Below are 18,401 nucleotides of genomic sequence, written 5' to 3' on the forward strand. Positions count from 1 at the left end.
AGCCCTTTCCCTCTATTCCACAGATTGCTGAGGGTTGATTTATGCCTGGTTTACAAGGCATGCACAAACCCCACATTTATGATTCTCTTGCATATCCATAGTGCCAAAAATACAAGGTCTAGGGACATAAAGTTTGTCTGACTTAAACAGAACATGCTGGAGAGACAGATATGTGTCCCAGAGACTGTCCCTCCTATGGAACAGACTTCCCATCCATGGGAAGCTGAGTTTGTCCATTATCCAGTTTAAGCCCAACCTAGACCAGTGGATAGGGAATAGAATATTTACAGCAGGCCTGGTACCCATGTCCCTTATGGACAGAGGTAGCTTATAAATGTCTGGCCTGCAATGTCCTATTTGGACATAGGATATCATTATTCTTATGGGAAGACTTGGCTGGATCGTTTGTCTAGTAACAATCTATGCCCTGTGAATCTACGAATTAGCTTAATAATTACCTCTGCACCCAAGAAACTAGTGTTTCAATAGAAAGTGTAATTTGTGTCCTCAAAACAATAAGTTAATTCCTTTGGTCTTAAGCATTTTTTGGTTTGTGTAAAGGTTATGGTGCTTACCTTACAACACAAGATACATGGTTTTATTCTCACCTTTAAGGGAAATTGGCTAGGGTTAAAATGACCCACGAGGGCAGCTAGCCTAATACTTACTTATCAACCTATAAACCTATGAAGCTAATTTTGCCATACCCCAGGCACAGATTTGCAGTCTCCCGTCCAATCATCAAGGCTAGTTTTGAAAGTAGATGGGTTTTTAAATGTCTTTGATGTATAGAAGGAAGTTATTCTGGAGGCAGGCAATGCAATGCAATGTATTATGGATCCATCACTCCGACAGGTGTTGTTGATCTTGTGGTAGAGAATAAGGTCTTTTACATGAGTGTTATATAGACCCTTCATTCTACAAAGGTGGAGGAGATCTGAAAAGGTAGGGAATTTCAGTTCCTGAAAGGCTAAATGGAGTTCACTCCTCAGGATTCTATACATGACAGAGCACAGAGACAGGGATTTTAGTTTTTAGTGCCACTTCGATGGTACATTCCAGAATTATTCCAAGTTAGCAAAATTTGGGGTCTTTCAAGCTGGTTAAGGTGCTTTGTAAGGTACATTACAAAAGTGGCATTATATTTAAGTATAGATCTAATAATGGAAGAGTTTGTGTTTGTTTTCTGTGTTTATGTGGATTTTCTCTGGGTTTCCTCCCACACCCCAAACACATGCTGTTGATGCGTGGATTGGTGGCTCAAAATCATTCATAAGTGTGTGTGTGTGTGTGTGTGTGTGTGTGTGTGTGTGTGTGTGTGTGTGTGTGTGTGTGTGTGTGTGTGTGTGTGTATATGGATCTAGGACACATGCTCGATTAGCATATGTCTGAATCACAAAACATTGAACACACATACACAAAAGCACTTAACATCAAAAAGCGCTTCTGTGTATGTGTAGTTCAAAAAAAATCTACGTTTCTGCAGGGGGGCTTTGCCCCCCATGCACACCCCCTACTTTAATATTCTCACTCCGAGATCACACTACAGTGGGGAAAAGGGAATTTTCCCTTTTACCTGCACTGTAGTCTGATCTACGAAACAGGCACACATACATGGAAGCACTTTTCGATGTTAAGCACTTTCGTGTATCTGTGATCGATGTTTTGTGATTCGGACATATGCTAGTCGAGCATGTGTCCGGATCCCGTGTGTGTGTGTGTGTGTGTGTGTGTGTGTGTGTGTGTGTGTGTGTGTGTGTGTGTGAGATATGGAAGAAAGGCCTAGTAATCTACTTCCATTGTCTACTTACCTAACAAACTCTGTGGATGGTGGGTGTTCATGGGGTTGTATAAGAGTTGGATGCAACACAACATTATTGAATGGATGGATTGCGGGACTAAGACTGCATATAATCTAGAGGTGATACCCCTATGGATCCACTGACCAAGGTAGAAGGACTTCTTTAACCACAACTGAGATATGGTGATGAACAAAAGGATTATTATTGATATAGCTACCCAAGTCCTGTACAATTGCATCTGTTTTGAGAGGGGTACCATCAGTGTGGAAGCGGAGGTGTAATGTCTTCCCAAAATTAAATATTTTGCATTTTTGATATTCAAGATAAGCCTTTTGCTGCCATACCAAGTATTATTCTGGGCCAGGGTATGCTGGAGTATGTGTGTGTATCTGAGGGGATTTTACTATTGCACCCAGTTTGCAATCATCAGCAAATTTAGTTAGCCACAGTGCCTTGACACCTGCTTTCACTCTGAGAAGCAGATGCCAAACAGCAGAAGACCCAGGACAGAGCCCTGTGGAACTGCACTGATAACAGTTTTCTGGCTACAGGATGTTCAGATGTTCATAGTTTCATAAGTTAGTACTAGGCAGGTTGTCTGAATGACCATATAGAACCTAGCCATGGATAGTGAGTGCGGCTAGCAGATTTACATCAGTAAGGGCTATATTGTTAATCCTTGGAGTAAATGTATGTGAACCTACCTGCTCATCAAGACTTAATAAGAAAGAGGCCAATGTGTTACATGATTTAACATGTAAATGATGTTTGTTCCACAAATAAGGGATCTTTTGGATAATTTGGGTACCCTACCTTAACATTATGAGAGTGTGGATTTGTTAGAGATGGCTTGAAGTTTCTTCTCTTTGTTATAAAGCTTGTGTATGTGGGAATTCAGCCATCTAGGCCTTACTCTTTGTGGTCGATGGGAAAAGACTCACTGATGCATTTGTCTATAAAAGATCAGAATTCTGTGGAGTATGTAGTAACAACATATACTGGGTAATTTAGAGACTTGTGCCATTTATAGTTGTCAAGAAGGTCAGTAGATCAGAGGACGGCTGTTTTGTATTAATAAAAAAATACCGTTTTTTTTGGAGGTTTCATTTAGTCACTGTTTACTAAGGAATTAGTTTAGGGGTAAACTGGAAGCAGTAAAGTTGATAAGGACAAGATCAAAAAGACTGTTAATCATAGTAGGGAGGGGAACAATTTGATCAAGGGAAATTAGCATTTAGAAAATTAGAAATTCTTTAACTCATTCACTTCAGTGGAGCTCTGAAGTTTACACTGTTAACTTCCAGTGGGCAGAGCCTAAGCATTTTCTTTAATAGAATCAGATTATGTCCTCACATTTCAAACACATTTTCATATCTCTGGAACCATAAGGATTACTAAAGAATTGTACATGACAAGCTTTTCAGCACATACTATTTTTACAGTGGTAGTTTTATTTAGGTTCTAGGTCTTAAACTGGATTTTATAAGTCACAATAAACGCAGTAACTATTAAGTTTGTAATATCTTATAAACAATTTACAATATCTCAGCAAACACTCCTGTTACATACATATTGTCATCAGCATTTTCTTCATCCACCTGAGAGCCTTCATATGAGGATAAGCAATTATGTCTGTGCTACTTGGTTTTTGAGATATTTACCTACATGAAATTTATGACAATATAAATACATATTATGTAAACAACATTACCAGCTCTAGACAAAGGTCAAATATCAATATAGTTGTGTTTGGCATTATGTATGCTTTAAAATGAAATATTTTAATACTTTCTATGTAGCATGGTTTTGAAGCTATTAATGTAAATATGAACAAGCAGTATTTGATGTATAGGGGCGTCAATAGGATGTAACTGCAGAAATACTTGGAGGCATCACTCGGCTGCAATGAGTTATGTATTTGTTGTTAGGTGTAGCGGTATTCCAATTTTAAAATGGGGAAGTAAACATCACCCATAATAAGTGTACTTGGTTTGATGGAGACTTCTTTAGATATGAGTTATTCAATCAGTTTGTCCAGAATAGACATAGAAAGATACTATAATTGGCAGTGATTTGGTAGGCAGTTTTATTGAGAGTTAACTGGTCCTCAACAATTTCCAGTATTGTTTCATGCATGGTTTGTTTTGAAACAACAAGTTGCCTACTGGGTACATTAACACTCACCACAGTGCCCTCTGGTCCTGACTGTATGCTAGATGCTCAAACCAGGGCAAGGAGTGCTATCTTTTTACTGGAAGCACATTTCTGTACCTGCACAAATGTGTATATTTTCATGGCAGAGGAAGGTCTCAGGTTTAGAAATTTTTTCTGGTCAGTGTTACCTTGATATTGCTGCAATTAGAATGTCTTAAATGGGCATGTCCATGACCTAGGCTCAGTTCATGCCTCTTAACCTCTTACAGCAAGAAATCTGGACAAAGCCATAAATAATGGGGAGATAAAGGCCCAAAAATAGGGACACATTTTTAAATATTGAGTTAACAAACTTAGAAGGTTGATAGAATAACAAGTTTTGCATTAACATGAATTTTCTGAAGGGTATAAAGTCTAAAACTTAAATGTCTGTCATTATTTTCTGTCTTCAACCTTCAATGATTTGCCAAAGATTTGCCAGAAAACCACAATTTTATGAGAAACAGACCAAATATATGAGGCAAAAATCTGGACATTCTGCAAAAATCTGTATAGTTGAGAGTTATGGCTCTGTTAACTCTCTCATGGAAAACTGCAATATCTTATTCACATGTAGGACAGCAAAGGGTCCTGAGGACAACATGCAGCATGTCTAATCTTGGCATCTGAAAAGTATTTGTATAATGGCATGAAAAAGTCAACTTTATACATTGATTTCAAACAATTTCTTGGTTGGCAGGAGTTCATGGCATGGCAGCTGGCCAAAGTGGCTGGTTAAATTGACCATCGGGAAGTTTCAAAGCTAAGATATGGGTGTATAATTAAAAAGAGTTTCAATTGCTCATTCATTTAGCTCCTCAAATACCTGCCTAGGGCTTCTAGATTGTTAGCATGTCTGCATTTTTTCTTAGTAAACAATGAAGGCCATGTGTTCTGTGGTGGCTGTAATGGTTCCGAGTTTTTTTCTGCTATTTTTTCCACTCCAAAAGATCAGCCTCTTGAGTCTTCCTTTGCACCTGATCAGCCCACTGGTTTCATGAGGGAAGAGATGGCATCCCTGGGCTAAACATTTATTCTTGTATGGGAAGCCCAACCATATTTTGGTGGTGAGAGTCAGTAGGTAGGGAGTGGGCCAGGTTACTAGTCCTGTGGAAAGACCTACTAGTGTCCCACTGTAGCAACCTCCCCATGGCAGCTCATTGAGCATAGCTGCATGCTGCTAGCCACAGAGAGTGTGCCTTCATATGCTCACTTGGCAACATGCATACACAAGATTGCATTGCATGTCCTAGGCTCATGTTCCATGGGTGCAACAACTAATGCTGCCACTAAGTGTCACTCAGGTGGAGAGCCAAAGCCAAGTCACAACCCCTAGGAAGGAAAGCCCACTAGGGTCTCCTACTCCCATCCTCTTTGACCAGCTCAGTCAGGTGCCCAAGCTGGCAATCAGATTCTGGACACCTGGGTGTTAGGGCTTTATCACTCTATACTAATACCACTGCCGAAGTTAGGTTCTTCATTATTCAATGTCCATGGTGTAATAGAATTTGAGTTGTCTCAGTGTTTTAATGCCTGCTGCTGCAGTGCCCCTTGGTTACTATGGGGGAATCCCAGTCCTACAAGATTGTTATAGACAGAGAAACAAACTGTAGGTAGCACCTCATACATCATCCACCCAACTGTGCAAGGACTTTCCTGCAAATGTCTCCAGACTTCCTCATACTGTCTGTGTGGAGTGATTTCAGAATTACCCGTGAGCATGGTCTTCCAGCTAGGTGTAATGATATCACATTTAGTTGTGATGGTCTCATGGTCTTATCATTGTATGGTTCATTTCTACCTGTAGTATGTCCCCCATTTTTTTATTTAGAACAGAACGTGAGTACTTTTCCTCCATGGTAGGGCTGGCCACTCGGCGGTGTAAGCCTTAGCTCAAGATAATTGTCACTGTGGAAATGACACCCCGACCCCATGTGCAAAAATGGGAAAAAGGAGTTGAGGATGGATGGATGGATGGATGGATTGAGTACTTTTCCTGTTGTGCACTAGCTTATATCAGAGCACATCGCAGACAATTCACATGAACTTGTCATGGGCTATAATAAGGTTGTGCTATCTTCCTTGGATCATTCTGTACCAAGTCCTGTTCAACTGGTAGTCTCTGGACCCTGGTTTGAGTTTGAGCTCCATGCCCTTAGTAGGGCAGTCAGAAAACTCAAGCACAGATGACAATGCTCTCATTTTCTAAAGAACAGTTTTACACCGGATGAGCAACCATTGCGTTACCAGTCAGAAATCTCAAAGATGACAGGAATTTTGTCAGGATAGGTCTCTGCTGTGATTAATCAACTGGTAATATTTCTCCAAATGGTTGAAAAACTGTGCAACTCAGTCTGTCTTGTCACCCAGAAATCCTTTTTTGCCCCCACGGACTGGAAATTTGCCACTGAATGGTCTTCCCAAGTAACCATGGGGACAGAAAAACTTTGGACAGTATTCATGATTTTCACTGTTAAAGTGACATCCTGACCCCATGTGCAAAAATAAGAAAAAGGGGTTGTGGATGGAGGGATGGATGAACCACTGTCTCATGATGTTAGGATGGGTTTCATTTGCTAGATTACTAAGAATTTACTTCATTTGATTCAAGTTTGTATCAGCCTACAAGTGAACTGCATGTTTGTCCTTCTTGGTTAAAAATGGCCTTCCTGGAGATTTTGGGCCATTTTATCTATCAGATTGTCATTTCCTGTCTTTAGGCCAGTCTTTTTTCATGTTTATTAAGCAAAGAACTGAATACCCCAGTTGTCAAGCAACCAATCTTATATACTGATGATCAAGACAGTTACCACTCAATCTCAACCTTCTCTTATTTTTATGGTTCTTAAGAAGGGAATATGTATATATATATATATATATATATATATATATATATATATATATATATATATATATATATATATATATATGTGTGTCTGTGTGTGTGTGTGTGTGTGTGTGTGTGTGTGTGTGTGTGTGTGTGTGTGTGTGTGTGTGTGTGTGTGTGTGTGTGTATATACATACAGCTTCATTCACATTTCAGATAATATGATCTCTGTGATTCGTTTCAGCCCAGATCTCAGACTCAGCCTAGTAGCTGGATGGATTTGACAAGGGTACTAAATGATCTATTGATGATGATGATGATGAGAGATCAATGAAGTAGTTGGTACTGGTCTTTTTGGTGTCTCAGTAACACTCACCTCAGCTGACTATGCTATTCGTTTAGACAAAATGCTTTTACTGGATTACCTTGAATTTTTTAGGCTCCACAGAGTGTAATTTTCTGGAAATAATTCCTCTAGAATACCCCATTTATAAAGATAGTCTGTCTCACTCAGCGCAATATTTTATGTAATATTACTATTTATTTTTCACTTACTACATTTAAAAAAAAATGCATTTACTGTGTGGTATATCTACCTGTTATATAAACTTCACAGTCTGTATTGACATATATCCTTGTCTCGCGACAACAATGTTATTTCTTTTTCTTTATTAAACTACACCTTAGTTAACATTTAATAGACTGTAAACAGCTAGAATGGAACAGATTCACTTGACAGGGAATATAGCCATGTTTTCATTTCATAAATTTATTGTTTTTTAACTTTATTATAACCATGTGCATTTTGTATATTGGTGCAAAATGTACACATCACAAATTTACAATATCCTCAGCTGGAAAGTCACAGAGATCAGGGTAAATCTGAAATGTTTCTATGTTCTAGGAAAAAAGTCATTGGAAAGTAGTACTATTGTAGTATTTAGAACCAGCACTGAAACTGTGCAATTGAAATTGGTACTGATATTGTCCCTTTATTGCATGCATATGCCAGGCATAGGAACTATGCTGGAGAATCTCTGTGCCCCTCTCTCCACACATCTACACCACTCCTATACTAAAACCTAAGTGAAATGGCTGTAGGTATATGTGGTGGGTTGAAATTTGCAGTTCTTAAACCTGGATTGTTGGACGATGCTCTGATTTGATTGCACCTAAAAAGCTTGCATACATATCCTCCATTATCTATAGCATGCTTTCCCATATAACATCTCTCAAAGTCTTACTAACCCACTATGTGCAGAGCACCAAATAGCATCCAACCCAACCTTCCCTGTACTGGCAGTAATTATCAATGCCATGAACCCTTCTGTCCAATAGGGTTAAATATCTTGCCCCCTCCCACCCAGTGTACAGTGGTCATTGTATGTTCTCTAGCCTGTCGGCTAGTAAACATTTCCCAACCACCATGCATCCTAGTGGTGGTCTAAGATGTCTCCTTACCCATCCCATCAGTGAGGAAAATTTCCTGTCTAGCATCCTATGGACTGTCACTGGTGTCACCTTTCCTTCCCTACCCAGTCTACAAGTGATCAGTTTTCTATACGCTTTTTCCTATTAGTGTTCCTTTTCCCTTTCTCGTTCTTGTGCTTGATTAATAGAAATTCCCTATCTCTTTTTCCTTTATTCTATATTTAGCATGATCAGAATTCCTTGTCTACCATTGGTCCAGTTCCAGCAATGAATGCAGTCCTCTGCCTATCTCAAATCCCATCTCATTGATGACTGTAGGTCTTGCGCACCATACTTCAGTCCTAATGATTTTTGGTTTCTTCTTCAAAGCTTACCTACTTAGCAATGGCTGGCTTCCACCCTAGAAAGGTATACCAGTAGTCAAACAGACTCTACACCCCTCCATACCTCAACAGCTCAACATTGGTGGACCTCTCTCCACTAGCACTGAATTATTAATCATTTCCTACCCCTTTCCAAGGCAGGCTTCTCTCCATGTTAGTGCTCAGCCTTGTGGTCACCCTACATGTCACATGTACTCTGTGGTCCCCTGTGGTCAGGTACACTGTCAGATATCCAAGACCTGCAAGCTAGTGAAAGTCTCACTAAGTATCACACATCCTTGGTGTTGAGCTGGGTATTAAGCTTCGAATACCCTGCAGAACACTCTGCAAAACATAGTCTAGCCAGAACCTTTCTACCCCTCTCTTAAAGCCAGGCCAGAAACAATCTTCTGGACAATTAGATCTGCATAGTCTAGCACTATAAAGCTGGACAAAAACATTTATAAAGTGACCCTCTAACCATAAAAGGTGTTATTTATAAATGTATTTAAAAAAAAACATACATTTTGATTCACTTCATTATGAGTTTTAAATGTTTAACAACTGTTTGTAAAACTAATTTCGGTGAATACAAGATAGAAAGAATATAGGAACAACATACCCATAAGTGCATGTAAAGTGCATTTTTCCTTTAAGTACAACAGTAAATACATTACTATCCACATTTTATCTTCTCTTAAAAAATGCAGTCTTGCTGTATTAACCTCAGTACATATCGGATTTGCACCTTATGTTACAACAGTCCTTAAAGAAGAAATTGTGTACATTTGTAAGTTAACAATGATTAGAATTATTACACTGCCTTTAGTTAATATCTTTAAAATGGGATTCAAAAACATTTATAGAATAAAAAGTTTTTCAAAGTTAGGGACACTGATTTACAACTCTTAAGAAAATGAAATTTCATTTTCATGAGATGAAATCTGGGAATTATACCTATGAGTTTTATATGTAATTTACAGTCATGATTTAATTATTTTTTTTTTCTGTAGCTATATACAGGGAGCAAGTTAGGAGTATTAGATGTAATAAACATGAGAAGAACTACAGGTTGTGATGAAAGAGTGCTACATGTCAATGCCAAATTAAGGAAAATCCAGTTTTTTCAGTAATCAGACAGTACAAATTTGTGATTTACTGGTCTTTTTCACAGAAAAAATGGAAAATCAGGGTCCCCGCTCATAGGCCACATACACATGTAATATACAGAACAGAGGCATACAGTATGGTAGTTTATGCATTCTTTCTCTTAAATATCCATTTTTCAATAGTCCCGGTATACAATCCACATTTTAATTAATGCTGCTTATATACCAGCAACATGATTCTGCCAACTGAGAAACTTGTTCTGAGATACTTGCACACCAAGATACAAAGTATTTTACTTTGCTTTCTCTGCTTTTCTTTTTATCTGTCTGGCATCTCCCGTTGTTGCTTCTCTCCTGTTGTCAGAAACATCTTGTGATCATGTTTTTTAGTAGGGGGCTCCTATGCTCACAGTGAGTTGAGACAAAATTAAAGGTAATCTGATGACGCCCTGATGGAGACTCAAGTAACCCAGTATCCATCAAGGATCTGAACTGTGGTAAAATTAGTTAGGAAAAGTGGGAGTAGGTGGCTGATGGCAGCTTGTATATCCTGGGGAGGGGGTGTGAAATGGCATCCTGACACACTGCAGTACTGATTCCATGAAAAAGCCAGGTGCCGTGTCAAAAATCTCGCAAAGGATCTGAATGTGTACACACCAAACAGGCATTCACATGCAACAGACAGTTTAAAGGTATGCGTGATGGAATGTACATCACTGCAGGACTGGTGCTGTGGGAGTATTTATGCTGAGTTAAGGGGACAATCAGAGAACAACAGGGCACATGGAAAAACCCTCATGACTACCTGGATGATTACCCCTTCTGGAAGACTAGTAGATCAAATGGTGCTCTAGATGATGTGCAGGCATAAAAACAAATTAGGTTATTCAGCCCAGGCTTTGAAGTGCACCATGAACATTACTGCCTGAATATGATACGGAGATTATTTTTGTGCAATGGTATGCACTATCACTGACTGAGTTAAGCTCATATTTGGCTTATAGTATGCCGACATCTTAGTCTGTTTAATATACCTGGTTCAGCTCCCAAGCAGTAATGCAGTACAAAATGTTTTAGTAATGTGCCAACTAACTGTCCAATACAATTGCCTGTACTGTGAAGCCAAAACAGGAGCTTTAATAGAGCTCAACAAGTTATATTTGGATGATGAAATCCAACAAGTAAACTCTACCATGATGGATACAATAAATGGTGACAATCATAATGAGTATGCAGCCTGAAAGTAATTTCATGAGGCTCAAATCTCTTTTCATGGACAGCCCAGGATCATTATCTAGTTACATGACCAACTCAAAATAAAAAGCAGGCAAATAGAATTATACCATGGACCGTTAGCAAAACTTAATTGTAATCATCTGTGCTTAATGTCCAGACAACCATTATCAATTTGTAAGTCACCCCCTTCATTTTTCTTCCTGTAATTAATGCCCATTTTGTTCTAGCAATATGACTTTTAATTTCAGGGATGGGTTTGTAAATCTGCATATATATGGTGTTTTGCTACCTGCCCTGTTGCCTACAGCCACTTTTGCTTCCTTAACCTTGTTACCTACAACCTTTAACTACTGACTCTGGCCTACTCACAAAAATAAAAATGGAATCAGCTGCAAAAGGAAGGGAACTATTGCACTACAGCAAACACTGTTGAGTCATAGATATCTTTTCATATGAGTAATTTAACACAAGACCATAGGAACACAGGAACAAATGACCACAAGGACTGTAAGATGCCTAGCAGGATACACATGTAAAAAGCTCTTGCCACCCTTTTCCATCCCCACTTACAGCTTGGAATCTATTAGATATCCCACTTTCAATCTAACATGATAATCCTATTGTGAATTTTTGTCTACCCTTCAATCATCAAGACTTGCTTACAAACTAGCTAAACTAGTACTTTGTTTTAGCTGTAGTGGTAAAAATATGTTGAATTAGGAACCTATCCTCCAGTGAAAACTGTTTGTTGATGTAGATTTAGGTTCCCAGTGTGGGTGTTTGTAGAGCCTCTGGTAATGTTAAGAAATAATAGGACTGGGCTTTTTGTGCCTTAAAAAAAGAGACGTAGGTCATTTCAGAGCAGCCAGTAGGCTACCAAGTATAAACAGAATCATATTCATATTTTGGGATAGTTGAAAGATTTAAGGCCTTTAATGTTATTGGTTAGAAATCTTTGGGGCCTTTCCTGATGAGCAATATGCTTGGATTTGTAAATTAAAAGGATGAACTGTATTGGATGATGGGTCAGATAAGGGAAGAGTACAGCAGTAGGATGACTTATTTGGATAATGTGGATATCACCTTTGAAATTAATTGTGTCAGGTAAAAAGATTTCTTGACTATGGTGAAAACATGATGACTGAATGAGAGACAGTTGCCCACATAAGTAACACGATCTGTTAAAACTCTGTCTGAAAAGGAGTTCCATTTATAACATATGAGGTGGGGCTGCTTTTTTGCTTAACACTATGTTACACTTTCTTGCATTTAGCTTGAGACCATATTTTTTATACAACAGGGATGTGCATATTCCAGCTCTTGCTGGAACTGTTTAGTATCAGTGGATGAGCAAATAAGAGTGTCCAGCTTGCAGTTATCAGCACACTTGGTCAATCACACTTGTTGGGATATTGGTTTGGGTATCTGCAAAATAAGTGCCAAATAGGAAGGGGCTCAGCACTGATCCCTGTGATATACCACTTGTTACAATATTTTAATCAGAGAGGGTCCCTGCAACTTTCACAGCTTGGAATCCATTAGATATCCAATTTGCAATCTAACAGACACTGTAGGGGTTTGCTTTACGTTTGTCTTTTTTTCAATAAAACTAACACATTTCAAAGGATTTCTATCTAGAAGATGGTGAGAATGTTTTGTATCCAGAGGGCTGCTTATTGTGGATTTGATGAAATAAATTCTGCTAAAAAGTCTGTGATTTCTGCATTCCAGTCTACTTACCCTGCAAAACAGAGCTTTCCTTTTTCTCCACTTCTGTTCTGAAGCTGCGGGCCTGAGGGTTTGGAAAGTCTTCCCCACTTTGATCTTGCTGGATGAAATCATCATCATCTGTTAGTGGAAACTTGGATTTTGACTGTCTGTCAGAATATGGCCCATCTTTCGTGGAACTACTACTACTACTATATGTGGTGGTCTTTGAGTGTGATAAGCTCCCTGCACTTTCACTAGGGATATGTGAAGAGAAAAATGCACTGTCATCAAATTCACCCATTGTCATGCCATCACTCCCACCTGTACTGCTTGATGTGTACTTGGTGCTGGTAAACGTCCCACTACCTGTATTCCCACCAGTCTGTGTGCTGCTAGAATACCTGGTAGATGTTGACCTGGTGCCATCAGCATCTCCAGGATATGTGCTAAACTTGCTAGTACTGCTTCCAAAGCTATCACTACCACCACCACCACCAACAGTTTCACTGGTCCAAGTCTGTTTTGTTATTGATCCACCACCCCCACTTACAGTTTCTTTAGTGACAATGGGCTGCCTGCTCATAAACTGTGACAAATCAGGATAAGTGTCCCCAAAACTACTCAAGCTGGAGCTGCCAGTGACTTTTACAGAACTTGAACTACTGACCCCATCTACTTCGCCTAAACCTAGCTGATGTATACGGGCACACTCTGGTGAGTCATCTCCTCCTGTTACCTCAACTGTTTCTACAGGGCCATCTTTGGTCATGACAATCTTCTTTGTAACAGTTTTTGTACATTTTACCACTCTGGTAGTAGTGCTGGTTGTATATTTTTCTCCAGTCCCTGTACCAGTTGTTTCCTTGACTAGAGGTGCAGAAATAACAGTAGATGAATCCAAAGTTTCCTTAGCTGAAAGGTCTGTAGAAGAGCTTCCTGATACTGACTTTCGTTCTATAATGAACCAGTTCACTTGTATATCTGAAAATGCTGTCGCTGGTTCTTCACCTGCAGTCTGTGCTGCCTTGTACACAGATGCAGGCTCATCTTTTAGGCGCCTCATTTTCAAAACTCTCACATTGTCTGCATCATCAGATGTCCTCAGGTTATAGCTGCCAATTTGTTCAAGCTGTTTCTGCAGTGTTTCATAACTCTGCCTGTCAACATTATAGACAAAGCCTTTGGAACAAGATCCTTTGCAAGCACGGATACGAATATCAATATCCACCTGCAGAAAGGAAATGAATACTCCAGTTAAAACTACTAAAATTTTATCTGACCATTTAAGTAGTCATTAAAACTACACTGGATATAATAAACAATACAGAACATCTATTTTTAACACAGGAACAAAATGACAAATAAGTGTGTCAAATAAAAAGATTTCTCATTCTTAGCATTTTTGCATGTTATATGACATATAAAACAAAGTATCCAAAGTTTTGACATTACCTTTAATTAGATTATTGTTGTGTTTATTTATTTTACACTTAAATACTGAGAGTAGCATATATAGTGTTGGCTTAGCTTCTGTTGTCATTCAAAGGGAGTACAATATACATCAGCTTGACAGGAGTTATAACTGGTTTGCCAGGGATGGCCTGGACCTATCCCCCTTACAGATTTTATATATTGGCTAAATGCTTTTCCAACCCCATATTGCCTTTTTTAGGCAATGTCAGTCTCCTAAAGCTTCCAATGTAACAAAATAGAATCTTGGTAAAGGTGCTGCTGTTAATGCTCAACTCCATACAAGCATTCCTCATCCATAAACATAAATATATGCATTGTCATGGAGATCTGGTTAATGACAAATGAAAACACTCCATTAGTGCAGGGTTTAAATATCTACAATATATTCAGGCCCACTGCACTAGATGAAGGCACTAAAGGAAGCATTTTCTCCATATTCTTAAAAAAATCACCTCCAGACTCATTAGATAGAATAATGACTTAGAACTCCATCACAGCCAACTTGATATTAACAAAATCCATTATCATATTATAGCTAACTATTGGAACTTTCTATGTCTTAACTGCTATGGAGTCCCTATGCATTAAGCTAAAAAACATTATTCTAGGAGACTTCAACTAACTTTCCATTAACTCAGAGACTTATACAATATCAAACATGTATGCCCATAAATTTCTGGACTTCTTCAATACAAATTGTCAGGACCAGCTAGTCAGGTTCCAAACAAGGATAGATAAAAACCAGGAACTGGTCCTCACCAATATAGGGCAGCGTTGCACTCCACTAATTGTCACTTGCTCCCTGGTCAACTCAAACCAAAAATCAATCACATTGACCGTAAGACTAAAGCAACAAGCATTATCCAATACCTTGGTATTCAGAGGCAATGTGAAGGTTAATCTGCTAAAAAGTACAGTTTTGTACCTACCATAAATGTAGATGTTCGAGGATCCCATTGCTGCAGTCCTTACTATTGGGTAGTCCGCTATCCAGTCGGCCCGAATACCAGAGTATATGGCTGACGTCGGTCAGGGCGCATTAGACTGACGTCAGTACGTCAGGGTACTAATGCGCATGACCGACGTCATATCCTCAGTCTTTTCTTGCCCCAGATGTCAGAAGACCCTAAAAAGACAAGGCCCAAAATACCTGCACCAAAAATATGTACAATATATACAAGAATATATACAAAAATATCAGCATGTAACCTCACCTACACAACCACCCCTAAACACAGAGGGGAAGGAGGGAGGGTAAATTGGACTGCAGCAATGGGATCCTCGAACATCTACATTTATGGTAGGTACAAAACTGTACTATGTTCTTCGTTTCCCCATTGCTGCAGTCCTTACTATTGGGTAGAATCCCAAAGCAGAGGTAAGGGAGGCTGGCAAATCATAAAGAAGCAGGAGCTGACAACATGCCTTGCAGAACAGCTGTGGCAAAACCAGCCCTAGACTTAGAGTAGATAGGAAGGTGATAATGCTTAGAGAAAGTATGCACTGAACTCCAAGTAGCTGCTTCCAAAATATCCTTAGTTGCCACCCCCCTTAGAAATGCTGTTGAAGTGGCAGTAGCCCTAGTGGAATGAGGCCTAATCCCAGCTGGAATCTCCTTGCCATGATGGGAATAACAAAATGCAATGCAAAAGCCAATCCACCTAGAAATAGTTTGTTTTGACACAGGCTTGCCCTGCGAACTCAAAGCAAAAGAAACAAACAACTGCTGAGACTGCCTAAAATCCTTAGTCCTGCTTAAATAATAACGCAATTGCCTGTGTACATCTAAAGTGTGCAAAATCTTTTCCCCTTTATTTTGGGGGTCTGCATAAAAAGTAGGCAAATGAATAGTCTGGTTTAAAGCCACACTAGAAACCACCTTAGGCATAAAGGAAGGATTAGTACGTAATGATACCCTATCCTTATGGAAAATCAAATAGGGCTCTACTGCCATAAGGGCCTGCAACTCAGACACCCTTCTTGCAGAAGTAATAGCCAACAGAAAAGCAGTCTTCCATGACAAGTATTTCAATTCAGCAGTAGCCGCAGGCTCAAAAGGTTGTAGAGTAAGTTTTTCCAACACAAAATTGAGATCCCAAGCAGGAGTAGGAGCTCTACGTCGGGGTCTTATATTCTTTGCCCCTCTAAGAAACTGCTTGAACAAAGGATGCGAAAACAATGGTGGGTCACAATCATAGTGAGCTGAAATTGCTGCAGCATGAATCTTAATGGAAGAGAAGGACAAACCCTTGTCCAATAACTCAGTAAGATATTGAAGAGCCACACTCAAATTAGGCTGAGAAATCTCCAAATTCTTTGCTGTACTCCAAAATAAAAATCTCTTCCATTTTTCTGCGTACACTTTCCTTGTACTAGGTCTTCTAGCTTCCATAATCACATTTAAAACTTGTTGAGGAAGTTGAGACCTGCTGTGTTTCAACACAGAATATGCCAGGCTGTTAGATGAAGAGAGTGAAGCTTGACATTGAGCAGATGACCGTCCTTCTGAGATAACAGATGAGGAATCAGAGGTAAAGGCCATGGAGGCTTCTTTACCAGACTCCGTAGTAGTGGGTACCAGTGTTGCCGAGGCCAATCTGGAGCTATCAAAATCATCCTTGGCCTGTCTTGTCTGACCTTTAATAGTACCTTTGGAAGAAGAGGCAGAGGTGGAAAGGCATACACATGAAGGTTTTTCCAACTGAAAGACAGAGCATCCACTTTCCAAGCTGTGTGATGAAACCCCTTTGTGCAAAACTTTGGCAGCTGGTGGTTTAGTGGAGAAGCGAACAGATCTATGTCTGGAGTTCCCCATGACACTGTCAAGTTCTGAAATACATGAAGATCCAGTTTCCACTCGTGGGGATCCATGATTTGTCTGCTCAACACATCTGCTAAGGAGTTCTGTGCTCCCGGCAGAAACCTTGCCTGAAGAGTTAGTTGCAAGCTTAGCGCAGTCTCCCATAAAATCATTGCTTGCCTGCATAGAGGATAAGAATGTGTTCCCCCTTGCTTGTTGATGTACCACATGACAGTTGTGTTGTCTGTTAGAATCAACACCTGCCCTGGAAGAAGTAACTCCTTGAAAGCCATTAATGCAAACTGGACTGCTAACATCTCCTTCATGTTGATATGTAGATGCTGTAGTCTGGCAGGCCACTTGTCTTGTATCCACTTTCCATTTAGGTGAGCTCCCCAAGCAATGTCCGAGGCATCTGTCGTTAAAATCTGACTCGCCTCTGGCCGGGTCACAGAGAGTCCCTTGTTTAGGTGACATTCCTGAGCCCACCACAAAAATTCTTTTTGAAGGCAAGGTATTATTTGAATGACAGTGTCCAAATCCTGGCAGTGCTGTGTCCATACATTTTGAGATACCATTGTAGCTTCCTCATATGCAGTTTGGCATTGGGAAGCACCAGAATACAAGATGCCATGAACCCTAATGCTTGAAGGACTGTCCTTGCAGTCAGCACGGACTGATGAGATAGTTGATGGAAGTAAAGTGATAGACTCTTTTGTTTGTCCGGGGTTAAAAAGGCCATCTGGGCTGCTGTATTCAGTCTCACACCCAGAAAGCACATGTCTTGAGAGGGTACTAGACTGGACTTTATTTCGTTCACAGAATACCCTAGGCATCTTAGCACTGCTATAACATATTCCAGATGCTGTAGAAGGTCTTCCTTTTCTTGAGCCAGAATCAGGCAGTCGTCCAAGTAAGGATAGATTTGAATTCCTTTTAGCCTGAAGTAAGCTATCACTGGAGCCAGAACCTTTGTGAATACTCTGGGCGCAGTAGATAAGCCAAAGGGCAATGCAGAGAACTGATAATGAGAATTTCCAGCTCGAAACCGCAGATACTTCCTGCAACTTAGCCTTATAGGCACATGAAGGTAAGCTTCCTTGAGATCTAAAGTTACCATCCAGTGATCTTTGCCCAGCAGAGGTAAAAGCTGTTGTAACGTCAACATCTTGAACTTGGGAATGTCCAGATAAGTGTTGAGGAGAGATAAATCCAAAATTGGTCTCCACGTGTTCCCCTTCTTTGGTACTAGGAACAGGCGAGAATAAAATCCTAGGCCCCTTTCTGATACAGGAACTGGCTGAATGGCCCCATCTGGAGTAACTGAGAAATTTGCTTGTGAGCCTCTTTTCTTTGTGGAGGAGGAACGTCTGGCATGCCTTTGAAAGGAGGCATTGTATGGAAATAAAACCTGTAACCGTGGTGAATGATATCCAACACCCATCTGTCTTGAGTAAT

At 39.7% G+C, this 18,401-nt stretch overlaps 1 protein-coding gene across 1 annotated transcript in view; it reads right to left on the minus strand.

The window, feature by feature from the left end:
• FGA (fibrinogen alpha chain) overlaps window positions 1-18,401 on the minus strand; it is a 56,356-nt gene that overhangs the window by 2,080 nt on the left and 35,875 nt on the right. The window contains exon 5 of the mRNA XM_044062432.1: window positions 12,701-13,898. Within this exon, the coding sequence (XP_043918367.1) occupies window positions 12,701-13,898 (1,198 nt within the window). The remainder of the gene's footprint in view (window positions 1-12,700; window positions 13,899-18,401) is intronic.

The sequence above is a fragment of the Protopterus annectens genome, chromosome 2.part1 (genome assembly GCF_019279795.1).
Source record: "Protopterus annectens isolate FY-2018-M chromosome 2.part1, PAN1.0, whole genome shotgun sequence".
Lineage (NCBI taxonomy): Eukaryota > Metazoa > Chordata > Ceratodontiformes > Protopteridae > Protopterus > Protopterus annectens.